The sequence below is a fragment of the Ochotona princeps genome, chromosome 6, assembly GCF_030435755.1.
Source record: "Ochotona princeps isolate mOchPri1 chromosome 6, mOchPri1.hap1, whole genome shotgun sequence".
Lineage (NCBI taxonomy): Eukaryota > Metazoa > Chordata > Mammalia > Lagomorpha > Ochotonidae > Ochotona > Ochotona princeps.
This window is the reverse complement of record NC_080837.1, coordinates 42,924,079-42,940,710: the sequence shown is the minus strand read 5'-3', so window position 1 is coordinate 42,940,710 and position 16,632 is coordinate 42,924,079. Positions and strand designations below refer to the sequence as shown.

At 39.3% G+C, this 16,632-nt stretch overlaps 1 protein-coding gene across 6 annotated transcripts in view; it reads left to right on the top strand.

The window, feature by feature from the left end:
* The window catches only part of FMN1 (formin 1), a 395,926-nt gene extending 391,469 nt beyond the window's left edge, over positions 1-4,457 (top strand). For all 6 annotated transcript variants that reach the window (XM_058666107.1, XM_058666110.1, XM_058666106.1 and 3 more), the window contains 2 exons: positions 2,802-2,886; positions 4,256-4,457. In XM_058666107.1, the coding sequence (XP_058522090.1) occupies positions 2,802-2,886; positions 4,256-4,300 (130 nt within the window). In that variant the 3' untranslated portion in view covers positions 4,301-4,457. The remainder of the gene's footprint in view (positions 1-2,801; positions 2,887-4,255) is intronic.
* The last annotated feature ends 12,175 nt before the right edge of the window (positions 4,458-16,632 follow it).

Here is a 16,632-nt window from a genome sequence, read left to right as displayed (position 1 = left end):
GTATGTTCACATCATTGGCCCACTTGAGGGTTGGGGTGTCTTGCATCCTTGGAGAAAGGTATGTTCACATCATTGGCCCACTTGAGGGTTGGGGTGTCTAATTTGTCTTCTTATTTAAATTGTAAGAGTTTTTCATGTTTGACATGCAGGTTTTATCAGATAAGTGCTTCTCAAATTTTTTTTTATATTCTTCGGTTACCTTTACATTTAACTGATGTAAATTGGTAAGGTTTAACGTGTAGATTTTAACATGCTTTGGCAAAAATGTCAAATTTCAAAATTGTGTTAATATTATCTGTTGAGGGGATGACAAGCCAAAGAGCATTGGCATGGTCATAGTGTGTCATTCATCAAAATCTACTGCACTGCTCACAAAAATAGAACTTCCCCAAGTTGTCTAGGTGAGCTTCTTGCCTAGGTGGATCTGAGACTTCTGGCCATGGAACTCAGCTGCAGGAGGGAGAGAGGAAAGGAGGATGTGAGGCCTGAAGAACTGGCTACCTTCTGGGGAAGAGAATATTAGCATCCTTGTGAAGGTGACAGAGTTTGTAAATGTAGCCAAGAGGGAAATAAGACCCTTATTTCAGCATTCCTATTTTATTTAGAAAACAAAGAACAAATTATAAAAGTGGAGGAACTATTTGGACAACTTAGAGACTTTAATTTTTCAGACAAATTTTCAGAAAACATGAAAGCATCTTCCTTTTAAAAATTAGTCTTCCATCTCCCTAAAATGTGTGAGGTAGATGTGAAATACAACAATAGTTAAAATACAAAGACATATGGGGGAATCAAGAGCGATCCTGACAACCTCTTAACAGGAGGTCATATGCACAGAGCAGGGGGGGCCCCAGAGCGCAGCAGGGGGACAGGAGGAGGCTGGTATCCCAACCCTGAAGACTCCCAGATCCTCACCAAGGACTATCAGTACGAGCACCAAGGACTACATCCCAACTGCCAAGGAGACTACGGGGAATCGGAGTGCCCTCGGAGACCAATAACTCTGAGGCCATCCACTCCCACTTGGATCTACCACATGGGATGGAAGAAGTCCAAATTCTTCCTGGCAGGATCCAAGAGCATCAGAACAACAGCCAAGAGCCCTGAGCAGTCCGCAGAAACAGAAGAACAGTAAACTTCCTTCGGGACTAGGGAGGGGAGCTCTCTCTCTGGTCCTCACTTGGTTCCAACTTTGGATCTACACCCTCTCTGGCAATGACCATCAGGATCGCTCCAGAAACCCCTTATAACAAACAAATAACCAACCAAACAAACCAACAAACAAAAAATCTAGAATAGATAGACAGAGAACAACAAGGAAAGCTAGAATCAGACAGGAAACGGTCAGCGTGGACTCATTTATATCTTACTAGGTGGGACACAAAGATTAGTTACTCCTCACTAGGGCATTAAATATTTCTCTGCACACCCTTCCTTAAAACTGTTCTACACCTAAACTGTTGACATATGTCTTGTTAGATTTATAAGCCAGTCTAGACTTCCCGAAAAAAAAAGCCAAGTTCAGCAAAATTATGCTTCAACACTATGAAAAGCTAAATACTACAATGAAAATAGACACGAGACAGCTGAATAGTAATCTATAGCCATTTTAAGGTGTATAGAACCCGGTTGTATATAAACTAAAATTGAAATGTCAATGAAGAAGTCACAGGATGTAGTTAAGAACTTGCATTTTTTTAAACATATTAGTTACTCAATATTATGTCCACTAATTCCATAACATTATAAATTGTTGCTGTTGTTATGTTGGGGCTTTTAATTGATCGGGATGATACTCTGCTGGCTCTACCTTCAGACCAGAGATGGTCTCCCCAGGAAGCCGTTGAACTTATCTGGATAATAAGATACTAGACGCTATGCTTGGTATATGCTTGCAATGAAAGAATCTCAACTAAACTTGAACTGTGGCAATGCAACAAGGTGGAGGAATCCACCATGGGGGGAGGATTTGGGGAGGGGTGGGGGGGAATCCCAGTACCTATAAAACTGTGTCACACAATGCAATGTAATTAATAAAATAAATAAATAAATAAAAATTAGAGCCATTTTTAATATAGAACCTTATAAGCTACTGTTGCTGCAAAGATTTTTAACTTGACCTCCAGGTGTGAAAAGACCTCCAAAAGTCAGTGGCAGAGAAAGCTGAGGAGAAGAAAGAGGCAGAGGTGGCAGAGGTGGGGACTTTAGAGGGGGAAGAAAAGGTGGAGTTGGGGGGCTTCAGAAGAGGAAGGAGGGGGTGGTGGTTTCCAAAGAAGAGGGTATTAGATGTGGTGCTGGACAGACGTCCTCTGTTGACTTCTGTATTAGTCTGCATAATCTGCTATGGATTGGAAACTTGTTTCTGAGCAAGTCTTAAGAGTCTTAAGACATGGTCATTTTGTGACATTGCAATGAAGATGTCAACTTTATGCAAATATGACTGCAACAGAACAATGGATTTTATTCTAAACAAACATGAATTGGTATTTCCGTGTCTTGTGCAGTTCCCGGCACTCTGTGGGTGTTTTTAGTAAATGCACAACAGGTTTCATTTGAAACAAATTTGAATTTTTAAAATAAAGTACTTTATTCCTTTAAGGGAAAAAAAACCTTCACTTTGATAAGATATAAGAGAAGCTTTTATACCTAGAGTTTAATAATGAGAAACATTGAAAAGGCGTTCCATGTTTTTTAGCTGCTTATTGGTTATTCCTAAATTATGCAGATTTTGTGTAATCTGACCTCTTCCCTTTTTCCCTCTTCTTCTTCTCTCCCCTCCCCACTCCATGTTTCTATTTTAGATTGAAAGTGGCTCAGGCATCTGTCAGCAAGTTGACATCAGAGAAGAAAGTAGAGACAAAGAAAATCAACCCCACTGCTAGTCTGGTGAGATGTGCTTTATAACATAACCTCCAGAGTTTTCATTATAAATATTTCATTGCAACAGAGTTGTACCAAAAGTATGTCCAAATTTAAAACTCATAGATTAAAAGTAGTATCTGAATTATCTGTTCCCACCTGAGTACCATTTGTTTTTTGTTTTATATATATATATATACACATATACATATATATACATACACATATATACATATATGTATATAGAACCTTATAAGAACCTTAATATAGAACCTTATAAGCTACTGTTGCTGCAGAGATTTTTAACTTGACCTCCAGGTGTGAAAAGACCTCCAAAAGTCAGTGGCAGAGAAAGCTGAGGAGGAGAAGAAAGAGGCAGAGGTGGCAGAGGTGGGGACTTTAGAGGGGGAAGAAAAGGTGGAGTTGGGGGGGCTTCAGAAGAGGAAGGAGGGGGTGGTGGTTTCTGAGGAAGAGGATATTAGATATGTATATGTATGTATATGTATTTATAAATCTTTTCCCATAAGCCAGGAACTTCATCCAGATCTCTTATGTAGGTGGCGAGACACTTTCACTTAAGCCATTACCTGCTGCCTCTCAGCATGTACATTGGCAAAAAGATAAATTGGAAGTGGAGTACCCCGGTTCTCCAAAATGTGTGAACATTCCAACTAGCAACTCATACACAAACACCCACACCTGATTCTTTTATTGTTGTTTTCTCGTGTCTCTGATCCCTGAAACTTACTACTTGAGCACTATCCAGTTTCATCAGTGTGTTGAGGGTGGGAATGGAAAGCATCCTAGAATTTACTACAAAATTAGTGTTGTTGTCACAAAGAGAACAGAGCAGACCCACCTGGCATGGTAAAGACTCACATTCGAGATAGATGCAATTGGGTAGTTGTTCTATTTAAAAATTATTTGCAATTATTTAAGAGGCAGAGAAGTACTCATAGAGAGTGCCCATCAACTGGCTCACTTCCCCAAATGGCCACAATGGGTAGGAGGTCAAGGGCAGGATCTAGGAACTCGGTTCAGGTCTCCTGCATAGGAAGCAGGAGCCCAATCACTGCCTCACAGAATCTGAATTAACAGGAAACTGGAGTCAGGAACTGGATCCAAGAATTGAACTCAGGCACTTCAGTTATAGGGTGAAGGCATTTTAGCTGGTGACTTAGCCACGAGGCCAAATTTCTGCCTCTGGTGTGGTTCTTATCTGTTTGGTTTTTGGTGAGTAATGATGTATGTTTTGATGGGACAATTAACCACTTAAGGAAAGAGGGATTGAGATATTCCCATTTCTGGGGTGTTTGGTATAATCCTACTCAGAATTCTAGATGAAAATTTGAGAAAGACAAAAATAAATAAGAAGTTCATTTTTTCTTCTCAACAGAAAGAAAGACTGCGTCAGAAGGAAGCCAGTGTGACCGCCAACTAAGGTGCAGCCGCATGAAAAACAGTAACAGTGGAGTTGTAGTTTGCATGTTTCTTTCTGACCCTAGGGCTGAGGAAGTTGTTGGAACATCTGCTCCTAACTGTGGGTTTTGCTCGTCACTTTCTAAGGTCTACTGCACAGAGCGTTCTATGCCTCCTTTATGAAGCCGCAGAAACAATGAAAGCAGCTACTGAAGGAAATATTTCAGGGGTATTTGACAACGGTTGCTTATACAGATCCAAAGTCCACTCCATTATAAGACCTGACGAAATACTAAGATTTTCTGAACACTTTTGAAAGTTGAGAGTTCAAGCTGTCAAACTCAAGACCTATACATGTGACCTTGTTCCGGTGCAGTAGAAAGATCTTTTATGACATAATTTAAGGTCCATCTTTACACAGTACTCTTTCAGTTACTGGTCCTAATGTTGATCCAATTGTCACAAGATTCTGCAGCATCTTTCTCACCAAAAATGTTGAAATTTACCCACATTGTTTTTGAAGAGGCTCAAAAATATGTGTTCTCAGACACTGGGGGGACTGAATTGTTTATTCAGCAGAAAGGAGAGAAAAAAGACTTGTATCTGGATGGAGAAGGAATCAGTAGCCATAAACTTCATCCCGGGAAAAAAATTATGATACAGGTTATTGTTATCAGCTATTAGGAGAATCTCCTTCAGTTTTTATATCAGCTCACTGTGGTTCCTTGAGTCATCCAAGATTCTGCACCCAAACTCCTGGAAGAAACTGCGAGACAAGAGCAAGGACAGCTTGAGTGTCAATGGACCTGCTTGGACAAGCCACCGTGCAGCAACCACCCCTGGCAATTGCACTTGTAAACAAGGGACAGAATATTGACAGGCAGACACATTCTACATCACGGTCTGCAACTGTGGGATAGCTTCCAGAAAGGAGAGCAACAGCCTTCTACCGTGACCTTGGGTGATAGTCAAGTGACGTAAGGTGATGCAGAGGTTTTCGATGTCAACTGAACATCTGAAGGGCAGAAGAAAAGTTATTTTCATCAACATAAAACAAGGTGATCCTATTGGTAATAAACTGGCAGGAATATGATGCATATACAGCCTTTTCTGGTCCTGGCCCTTGAATCACAGAAAGGACCCCTTTGGGTCTCTCTGGCTTCTTTTTGTCTTTTTAAGTGAATGCTCTCTGATTCTGTCTTGTGAGAGAAGAAAAAGGATGATGGAATGATAATAAAATCAATGACTGTCATGTTTAGATGGGACAGTGTAGAGATGAGTGGCAATTCTGACTCCCCACATCCCCGACATGTGCTGTGTGCAGCCCGCCCTTTGCCCCCGTATCTTCCCAGAGCTTCTAAACTTGCCAGGTGCCCGAGTGTCTGTCCAGAATGCGCCAGACCATCCTCAGCCACCTCAGGGACACTCCTGGGATAGATTCAAGTAATGAAGGCAGCACTACATCCTAATACAACTACAGCCTCGAGAAATAAGAACGCATAGTCAGGATCAAATCAAGCCGCGGAAGCCATATCCATGCAGGTGCTAACTGCCTTTCCTAGGGTCCTGAAGAAAAAGACAATGTCCACGTGGTTAGATTTTTTTAACTCAAAATAAAGGTGCAAGAAGCAAATTAGAACTGTCAATCAAAAATGTACATGATTAAGAAAGTTTGAAGTTGCTTTCTTACTTGGTTTGTCATTTTCATTTAACTGTGAAGAAAACCAAGGGAATTCATCACTTAAAAACAAATTCAGCCATGCTGTACTCCAGAAAGTCTCTTCTAGTATTGTAGGGAAGAAAAGTGGCAGTTTTACCCATGCCACAGAAATCAGCTCTGGGTTCAGTGAGGTGAACGTAAAGACCAGATCTTTCTAAATCCTTATACACTTGAAATGAGGGAACAGCCGGAGGTTTTCAGTGGGGCCGTTGTGGCCCGCTTCAGTTCTCAAAGTAGAATGCCATGAAAAATCCCTGAAGATAGGCAGGAGCATTGCTGTGGGCATAGAACTCTAGGAACCCTCTTAACAGACAGAGTTAAACACTAATGAGTAGGAACATTTGAGAGTGAGATAAACATAACCTGCTTTGAATTTCAGCAGAGTGAATATGAAAATTTTACAGTAAAATATCTGTTTCCATTGAGTAAGATTTAACTGTCTTGGAGAAACCCAGTGATTTCATAGTACCAGTCAGAACAATCACATCAGTGTTTTATGGCACAATGGTAAAATCTCTAATTTTAAATCCTGCATTGTGTCTCCTGGCTGTGCCCTATGAATGGCACCCTAGTATTGATACAACATTAATCTTCTATGTTCAGTAAAGATAATGAAAATGAGTTCATGATAGTCAACCTAAAACAATGTGGAGGCCTTTCAAATGATCTGTCTAAAATGAGGTTGCAACTGCATTAAGTGGGACAGGTATGCCAAAGCTTGTGGTGCTTCACAACTAAAGGCAATTAGGGTTTGAGTAGCTGTTCTAGGCAGAAGGGTGGCAGGATTGCTATCCTGAGTTTAACCAGGTAGTTACACCTGACTTATTACTAATGAAACTCAAAGAAAACCTGAATGCATGAATAATTGTGCCTCTTACCCACAAAGATTCACCGCATTTGAGGGTGCAGTTGGATGGCACTTGAGATTCTTGCAAGAGAAATGCAATAATCCTTGAGCACACAATGACATCCTGAGTTACATTAAAGTATTGTGTTAAAAAAAATTCAGGCTTATGAGGTGTCATAAAATCAGTAAGTGTGCTATTTGGGTTTTTATGTGAGAAGAGGCAGTTGATTGCAAAAGAAGTAGAGAAGAGTGTAGCCAAGCAGCAGCATTATGGTGGTTGAGATCTGGGGGCCCCAGCTGACAGTTCCCCTGCCCAACAGTTGCTTTTTGAATCCTTGCATTGACTTCTCTGATGCCGTGTTATACACTCACTGCAACTGTCTGGAAATTATAGAGAAAGAAATTCTGAAATTCAAGAAGTAGAGAAAGGAAACACATTGGTGCTATTACACCTTTAAAAAAATGTTCTAGCCAAAACAAATTGCCAACATGGTTGAGGAATTGTGCGTCACAACGGGTGGGTGCTGGGCTTCCGGTAAAAAGAAGCTCAAACCCTCTGCGCCTCCTTCAGACATCTCCTTATTTCATACACACCATAAAGAACATTTCCTGAATGAAAACCTCATATGTTGGTGGTGGAGAGTCCTGAAAAATGGAGGGAAGAAATTCAACAAGTTGGAATATTTAATATTCTAGCAAGATAAAGAAATATTGATACAGTTTCTCCAAAGGCCACACAGAAAATGGCAGAAGAACTCTTTAGGCGAACTCTTAGCCTGGGATTGCACATCTTCCAATAAATTATGCTGCCTGCAACAGTGAAGGGTTACTATTATTGTTGTTGTTTTAGTTATACTTTTGCATTCTTCAAAGTGAAATGTTCTCATTTGCATGCTCCTGTTGGTGCTGTGAATCATTGCTTACAGTAGCACAAATGACTGAACCACATCAGTGTACGGAGGGGAGTTAACAGCGAGTTCACAGCGCAAACCTGTGGACCATCGTCCCCAGAAACGAGACCATGACTTTGATGGAGCAACCTCCTCCCTGAACATCCTGAATCAGTTCATTTTTGCAGTACTTCTCACTCATTCTTAAAACCAAGATAAAAACCATTTTGGATTTCATGTGGCAAAAGGAGGGCGAAAGTTCAAATATAGTCTTCCCCTAGTAAATATCTGATTCAAACATATCACATTCAATTTTGTCTCTAAAAAAGGTGCTAGCAAGAAGTATCTGCTGGATGTGAGCTTCATTTTTCTTTGACCCTGTCTGCTCAAATCAGAAGGAAAAAAATACTAATAGCTAAGAGGTGGGTGGGAAAAGGGAACGTTTCTGCAGATTTGATATAATATACATGTCAGTGTATTTGTTCATGAATTACAAGAAGATGGACAGACCATGAATTCCAGTGTCACAGAAATCCTAACTAAGCACGTAAGAATGTGAGGAGCTGTGATGACTGATGGATGCAGACAAGGGAAGCATGCTTAGTGCCTGCTTGAGGACTCAGCCTGAGCCCAGCAATTAAGAGCAGTCACACAGAAGGCCTAGTTTGATGCAGTGAGAGAAATACTAGATCATTAGAGAGCCCTTACAATATGTTGTTTTTTGTTTGTTTGTTTTGATTGGCACATCCAGAAGACCACAAGTATCACATTTCATATATGCCCTATATAACTCTAGGGACCCTGCCTCTAAAGAGAGAAGCTTGAATGAAGAAAAAAACTTTAGTCATGTTTGTCACGTTGTCCTCATAAAGAAGTCTCTTACACAGGTCAGACTAACTGATAGGATCTGGAAAGAGTTGACAGTTTTTAATCTTTTAAATGTACAAGCAGCTTGCTGGATATATTTCCTTTAAGAGAGATCTCAAAACTGTTGTTGATATAAAACTGGCTTGGAGAAACTGGACTCCGTAGATCTTTCTCCTTTAGGTTTACATATCATTATTTCTAACTCCATTGAAAATTGATTCCAGGCATAACCAGGCTCAGATGCACATCGGTACGTGAGCAAGAGGCTCCTCTTGTGCCGTCTCTGCCTGTCCATCAGCTGTTGACATATTGTTAGGGGCACTGAATGTTTTGTTCTTCGTGGCCCTTCCAAAGAAGTGGCAATCTACCAAACCCTCCCAGGTCAGGAAAGTAGTGATTTTAAGAGAGTTTTAACATGCCAAACCCAAAGCCAATTCAGTAGCCTTGTTTGTTCCAAGGCTTTTAACCAACATTGTGATATAAGGTTAGAATTTGAGAAACATGTGTAGTTAGCAACTCTCCTGCAAGTGCAAATATTCAATTGGGAGTTAACTCTCTCAAAGCACCATGTGATTTCTGGTAACAAAGAATTTGTTAAGGACACAAATCAAGCCTCATTAAGAAAGTGAGCATTCCACAAAGGAATTCTGTTGGTCTCATTCCTACTCCCCCCTCCACCATGCCAGCCACTCTCCTAACCAGCTTGCTGAAAACCAGTGACATAGATCTTTCCTCTCTTAGCCTTCCTTTCCTGATATAGTGGTTCTCTTGGCTAACAACTCACAAAACCTCCACTGCACATCACATTTATGAAGTGCTTGATCTGGGGAAGACTGACTTAATCTCAATTTTCATATGACTGTGGTGGTAGATAAAGTGATCATTCTACAGTCCATCTTTGCTCAGATAACTTTCTATGTTAAATTCTCTTGTAAGTATAATTGGAAAGGCTACAGTCTGTCTCCGCCTTTGCTAAACATTGATTCAGCTGTTTCCATGGACTGTTGAGCTGTGTGTGAAACGTGATGGCATTTAGCTAGCAAAATGCAAAATTAACACCCTCCAAAAATCTAGCCTAGTGTAAACACCTTTCTACCAAATTTAAACAGCCACAGAGGCTGAAAATTTCCCTGAATTCTGTGAATGTGGATGCTGAGGGGCTTTCTACCTTTGAAACTATGAGGATGTCTTAAGGAGAGTGATTGCTTCCCCCACATGAGTATGAGCTGCCCAGTGCATTCTTTTATTCCTAGCTTATCAAGTACAAATCAGATGTTTTCAGACATGCATTCAGAGTGATTTGTCAACATCACTGGTAGAGTTGTATCCATTTTTTAAAATTATTCTCTCTCAGGGCTTCCTTTCACTTTTATTTCTTGAAGCAAATATATTTTGATTGTTCAGCTAGGTTAGCTTTCCAAGGCCCATCTTTTCCAAAGGAAAGATTGGTTTCACAGGGTACTGAGTGTACAAGGAAATTACTCTCTACCTCCCTGGGCCGTGCATCATAGATATTTAGGAATCAACAACTCTCTGGGAACTTTGGGGTTGACTTGGAATTTCAGTTTCTTTCTGTGAGATGTATAAAAATGAAGATAGAGCGTATAAATATTGTACTTCATCTTCCCAATAAGGGACTAGAAGAACATTTAAAAAGCATGATGTCTTAGGTATACTCTCATGAACTAGCAACAGTTCCTCTTTCTCCCCTTTCTTATCAACTTATCTCTGGATCTAATTTTATTTCTGCAAACACATGACCACCAGTGCATAGAGATGGCGGTCTTAGCCCCAAGATTGTGTGCTACATAATCCTTGAAGGGCATCCATTCCCACTGCAGACAAATCCGTGAGTGAGGTAAAAAGTCAAGTAACAGTTCTGTTTGCCCACTATGTCTCAAGGGGTAAATGTACTTTAAAATCGTGGGTTAATTCTGCAGTGCTATAGTTTCCCAGAACAATTCAGGTGACCTACTGTCAACTATAGAGTCTTCAAAGTGTGTGCTCATTAAGAAATAAAGAACTTCCATTTAAGGTATCAATCTAAGATACTCCTTAAACAAAAACAGTAACTTTTAGCGTTTGAAATTGGGTCATTTTTAAGAATCTTTAGAGAAAGCATATCATTGATTCATCATAGTCCTCTCTTCCCTCTGAGTTTTAATTTAGCCTGGGAAGCAGGGTGTCCTTGGACTTTGATTTGAACAATCGTGTTTTGGCCCAGGAAATAAGTACTGGCCTGCGTGCCCAGAACCTAAATGAAATCAGCCCACATCCTAATGTGAATCAGACCTAACAGAAATGTAAATTATTTCAAAACCTTTACAGTGTAATTTTTTAATAACACTTTAAAAAAAATAACTTTCCTAAAATGCATTTGGTCCATGTGATTGCCTTCATGTGGCCTTATGAGAATGGAATGACAAAACAAGAGATGGAAAGATGGGACATTTGCATGAGGCCAGTGCAGTATTTTCCTAATGTAACACATCATGAAGGACCTAATTTTTTCCATGGGCAATTTTTCAATAGAAACTCAAGGAATCTGTATTAGACAAATGAGAGTGTCCAGTGACTATTGTTGATCAGTGCCACATGTGAAATTCACCTGTGTTTGGATTAGTAACTCCGTTTCAGGTTTGTTTTCATGGAGTTGCTTGTACATGCACTATCACCACCACCGCATTTTTCTGCTGCTCCTTCTCCTCCTTTTAATGCTCATCCAGAAGTCATTCTGGCATCTGGTTTCTTTTTGTTCTTCTCCGCTCAGTACTTCTGCTTTAGCCTCCTGCTTTTTAGTAATATCCATCAGTATGCTTCCTTTACTTTGGGCAATTTTTCCTGTACCCAACTTGTCTTCCTCAGCCCTGTTCCATCTTTTGGCACCCAGTGGTCCATTCTGCCACTGGTTAAGGCACACACCAAGGAGCTCATGTGAGACACACTGTTTTGATGGCCTCTTGTTAATGTCACCCTTACTTCACCACTTAGGAAAAGGGGAAAAATCCATAAAAGACATGAAAAATGCACTGCTCTTTTATTTCATGCTTTATTTTAAGAAGTTTTAGGGAAAGTGGTACTCTAGTACTTCTTCATTTCTCATAGACTTTATTTGAAAGCTATCTAAGACTTAGGAGCTGTTCTTTTGATAAATGTGTACATCAGACCAGGTCACCAGCTATTGATGATTAAGGCAACATTTTTGGACCTGTTGTAACTCTGTGCTTCTGGACAAATTAACTTAATTCTCTGCAAATATTTTGAAATTACAAGGCTTTTGTACCATTCTTTGTACTCATGATCCCAACATCTGCCCCCAGTCTGAATCAGGATGTTGACACTTTGTGGTCATCTGCAGATTAACACTAACTGTTACACTTTTAAAAGCACTTTAGAAAAGCATAAGCATGACCTAAATCATCAAAAATTTGACCTGGTAAAACATTGACTTTTCTGTTTAATTGGGTATCAGACCAATCTGTAATCTAAAAAGATTTTAAGCAGTTTGAGAAAGGAGAAGACATTTTGAGGACATGAAACCTTATATGCTCTTGGGTATTTTTAAACGTAATAAGCTAATTGGATTCAGGTATTTTTCCCTTTAAGTTTTTAAAAGTATGCATTTCTAATTTGCACATTTAATTTTTGTCTAAGCAGAGAAATGCTCATGAGTTGAATTTGTAAATGTCATTTGCAACTAAATGAAGTATTTATTTTTAAAAAGGGTGAAGAAACCAACATTGGTTTGTACATAATGAGTATATATATATATATGTATGAGTGTGTGTGAATAAATATATATATTTTTTCTTCCTTGACACCACTTGGTCACCATATTAAGTGTATTTTTGTACATAAAATATACTGGTTAGAAGTATATAGATTGTCTATTCAAATAATTCTATCTCTGTGATAGGCTGTATTTATCCTAATCTGTTGATACCTCTGTTAATTTAGGAGATAGAACTCTATTTTTTGGAATTGGCAGAGAATTACATTCATGGCTTCTAACTGTAAAGATGCTAAAACTATTTTAATAAATCTTGGTTTCATGCCCATCTGGTGTCCACTGCAGACTGATTTTCAGGAAGCATGTACAACAAAATTCCAACAGCACTTTAATGTGGAGAATATTGGACATTGCTAACTTGTACTACCATTAATATACAGCATTACAACTGAGCCATAAGAGCTGGATATGAATAAATCCCAATCATTTCCATTTCTTTCTTTCTGCCATGTCCACCCAGCCAACAGAAGACAATATGGCTAAGCCTTCAAGACTAACAATAACAAAAAAAAACCCTGAAACAGGTGTTGCCGTGGCTGCACTGACCCAAAAGCAGCATCGCTTAATCGTAAATTCCCAAGGAATATATTGCACTGAGATTGGTGACTTTAAGGGATGGGTTGAAAACAACATGCCAGCGAAACAGAAATATAATTGTGTATAATCTGATATTAATTCTTCCCAAGCATTGTGATGTAAAGTATGCAGGTATTTCATGACGAAAAAAGCCAACACTTTAAATCACTATTCTAATTAAATGTAAGTAGACCTGTTTTTTAATTGGTTTGCTTGTTCAGTGTTCCTGAGTGTCCATGCCCTTTCATGTTCTAGATGTATGCTGAAATACCCAGAACTTCAAAAAAAGTTGATGGAAAATGGAATTATAAGATTTACTTTGAAAAAAATTTGAAATTCATAGTTTTTCCATAATGCATATTTCCCATGAATATATTCAAGATACCTTGCATATGTGAATTTGAAGTTTCTCACAGATAAGTTTACCTTTTAATTCTGCTTTCCATGAACTTTTAGAAGTACCTTTGGAAAATCAGTTATGTAAAGCAACATATAGAGAACATCATTTTATCTGGGGAGATGTATAATCACTAGGAAATTCTTGAGCTGCAAAAATCTTCAGGCGTTGGAGAAACTGTCTCAGCAAAAGTACTGATGGTCAACAGACTTGTGAAAAATACTCAGTAAATATATTAAGAACAAGAAAACTTTTCCAAACATTCAGTTCGTTTACCAAATTAAGCTGTTTTCTTCCTCAAAACACTCTATTATGGAGAAACATTGTAAAGCTTTTTTGAAGAAAGGACCCAATGGAGAAACATTGTAAAGCTTTTTTGAAGAAAGGATCCAATTGCTGCCAATGTTTTATAGAAAACTCGTTGAGGTTGTGCTGTGAGTGCCTCCAAGAAGGTTAAGGCCAGTGCATTGTGAGGACTTAGGAAGTGCTGGTTCACCTCAGGGTCTTCTCTGGTTGAAGGAAACTGTACTGTTCCCTGCTTCCATGGATATGTTTTGCTTGCTTCTTTAAGTGGCTTGTGTATCCAGTGGTTGAGCTACCAGGATGTGCTACAACAACAGTACTTGAGACTGGGAGATTTATAACCAGAATGTTCCGGCTCACAGTAATGGAGACTTGGAAGTTCAATATCAAGTTGCCCACACCTGCTGAGGGCCTTTTTGCTGTCATCGTATAATGCAAATCAGAATTGGACCCAAATAGACCTTTTCTAACACTGTGAATAATAACCATGAGGGTAGAACTCTGTAGCTTAATCACTTATTGAAAGCGCTACTACTTCAGACTTCAGACTGTTAAAATGGTGATCAAACTTCAAAATGAGTTTTGGACGGCACAGACATTCAAACTTGGCAGCCTATCCATTTCTCAGACTAAATACGCCACCTCAAACCAACTCCAGGTGCCCCTTTCACCTTGATGATTATATGATTAGAAATAAGACCTTAAAATTGGCCTGCACTACTTCACTTTGGATGTCTCTGAATCTAAAAATCTTTTCAAGGTGAAAATGGTTCATACCCATTGTTGTATAATAAATGGTAAGAGAAGGTATTTATATTCATTTCTGCATGACAACATACTCTTAAAACTTACATGATTAAGGCAATAATATTGATTTTGTATGAGTTTTGTTGATCAAGAATTTGGGAAGGTCTCAAATGAGCAGTTGTCTCTTAGAATATTTGATAAAGTTGTAGAAATACAACAGTTGGGTCTCTTGTCATGGAAACTGGAAGGCATGAACGAGACTGAAAACTACTTTTAAGTAAGTGACTGAGTGAGAAGTTGATTTTACCTGGAGGCCGGAGGCCTCCGTTCCTCCCCATATGGGCCTCTTAAGTGATCTAAAGTGAAATATATGTAATTTTTGTTTCCTGACCGTAACTCAAATACTGTGCTCATTTCACTTTAATCATGGTTTATTTTTAATAGTGTGAATATATTTAGTACCAGAGAATTTTAGACTTAAAAATGGTTAAAATGATGTTTTATGTGTATTTTGCCTTCATAAAAAAGTATGCATAAGGGTTTTCTACATGCTAGGTTCTGTGTTAGACATTTTATATGTAATACTTTACTTAAGCCTCATAATGATATTATGAATCGAATATTGCAAGCCAGAAAACTGGTTTGGAAAAAATTGATAATTCTACCATGCAGGAATAGATGGGGAAAAAAATAGGTGAGAATAAAAAGGAAAATTCATAGACTGTAAACAGCATTAACAGCATCTTGTCTCTGAGTTCACCTGAAAGGAATCTGCTGATTGAAGAAGAAAAAGAGCATGCTGGCAAAGCCCATGAGCTCCTGACACATCAGAGGCTTACAATTTGGAGGAGATTAGAACTATTTACCACCTAACAGGATGTGTTCTCCTACATCACTTCTCTTTTGAACTGTAGTGTGCTTCTTTTGTTTTGTCAAACATCTTCACCACCAACAGAATCTGAAGTTCCTCAGGCTATAGCTAGCATACACCTAACAGAACCTTCTTCCTCTGCTGGTAGGATAGTGTAGACTACAACGAAAAGCAGACAGTAAGGGAGGTGGTCAGATCCACATGAGGAACACTGTGAAATGAGAAGGAGCAGCCATCAGACACCAGATCTACCTTTGTCCTGTTAACCTTGCAGTAAGCCCACAATGAATCAGCCTGGAAAATTATCTGAGAGAGTGGAACTGTATCCTAGCCACAAAAGATAATTACTGTTCAAACAAAATTTGGTGTTGCACCACTCAAGTTTCCCAGAGTTATAATCAATTTTGTGGCTGTGTGTTTGCTTGATTTGAGCTGAAATGAATTCAGGTGGACTTCAACCCAAGGCCATTAGAATTAACAATGCAAAAGGTTGATTATTTAAAAAGTCCAAAAATGTTTTTAAACTTTTGGCAGTACTGAGTCAAATGGAAGAGTGACAATCTAGATCAGAAACAGGACACTTCACTACAGGGCACATAGAAAATGAAAACATGGTCTTCAAAGGTATACCAATGTATTTTATTTGGTGATTGCTTGAGAGACCAAATCCTCTAGTTCACTTGCTCAGAGACAAAGTGGGTAGGCAAGGCCAAAACTGAGAGGTGGAAATTCAATCTGGATCTCCCACATGGAGGAAAAGAACTCAACCAGTTGAGTTGTCGTCACTGGTTGTGTTCCAGGATGTGGATTAACAAGAAGCTGGAATTTGGAAATAAAGCCAGAACTCAGCTGGAAGCATGCAAATAAGGAATGCAGGACTTCCAGTGGGCATTTGTACCATTTGGCAGAATGCTTCTCACCTATACCAATGTATTTTAGAATTTCTATGTAATGACCCAGCACAGTAGCCTAGTGGCTAAAGTCATCCCCTTGCACATGCCAGGATCCTATAGAGGCACTGGTTTGTAATCCGGCTGCTCCACTTCCCTCCCAGTCCCCTGCTTATGCCCTGGGAAAGCAGTGGAGGATGGTTCAAACCCGTGTGGCCAACCCTATACCCACGTGGGAGACCAGGAAGAAGCTCCTGGCCCCTGGCTTTGGATTGACTCAGCTCTGGCTGTTGTGGCCACTTGGGGAGTAAGCCAACAGATGAACAATTCTTCTCTGTTTCTCTCCTTCTGTCTGTAAATCTGACTTTCCAAAACAATAAATAAATATTTTAAAAAGTAGTTTAGATATGATGGGTCCTGGTACCGTGGCATAGTGCACTAAGCGTCCCCATGAAG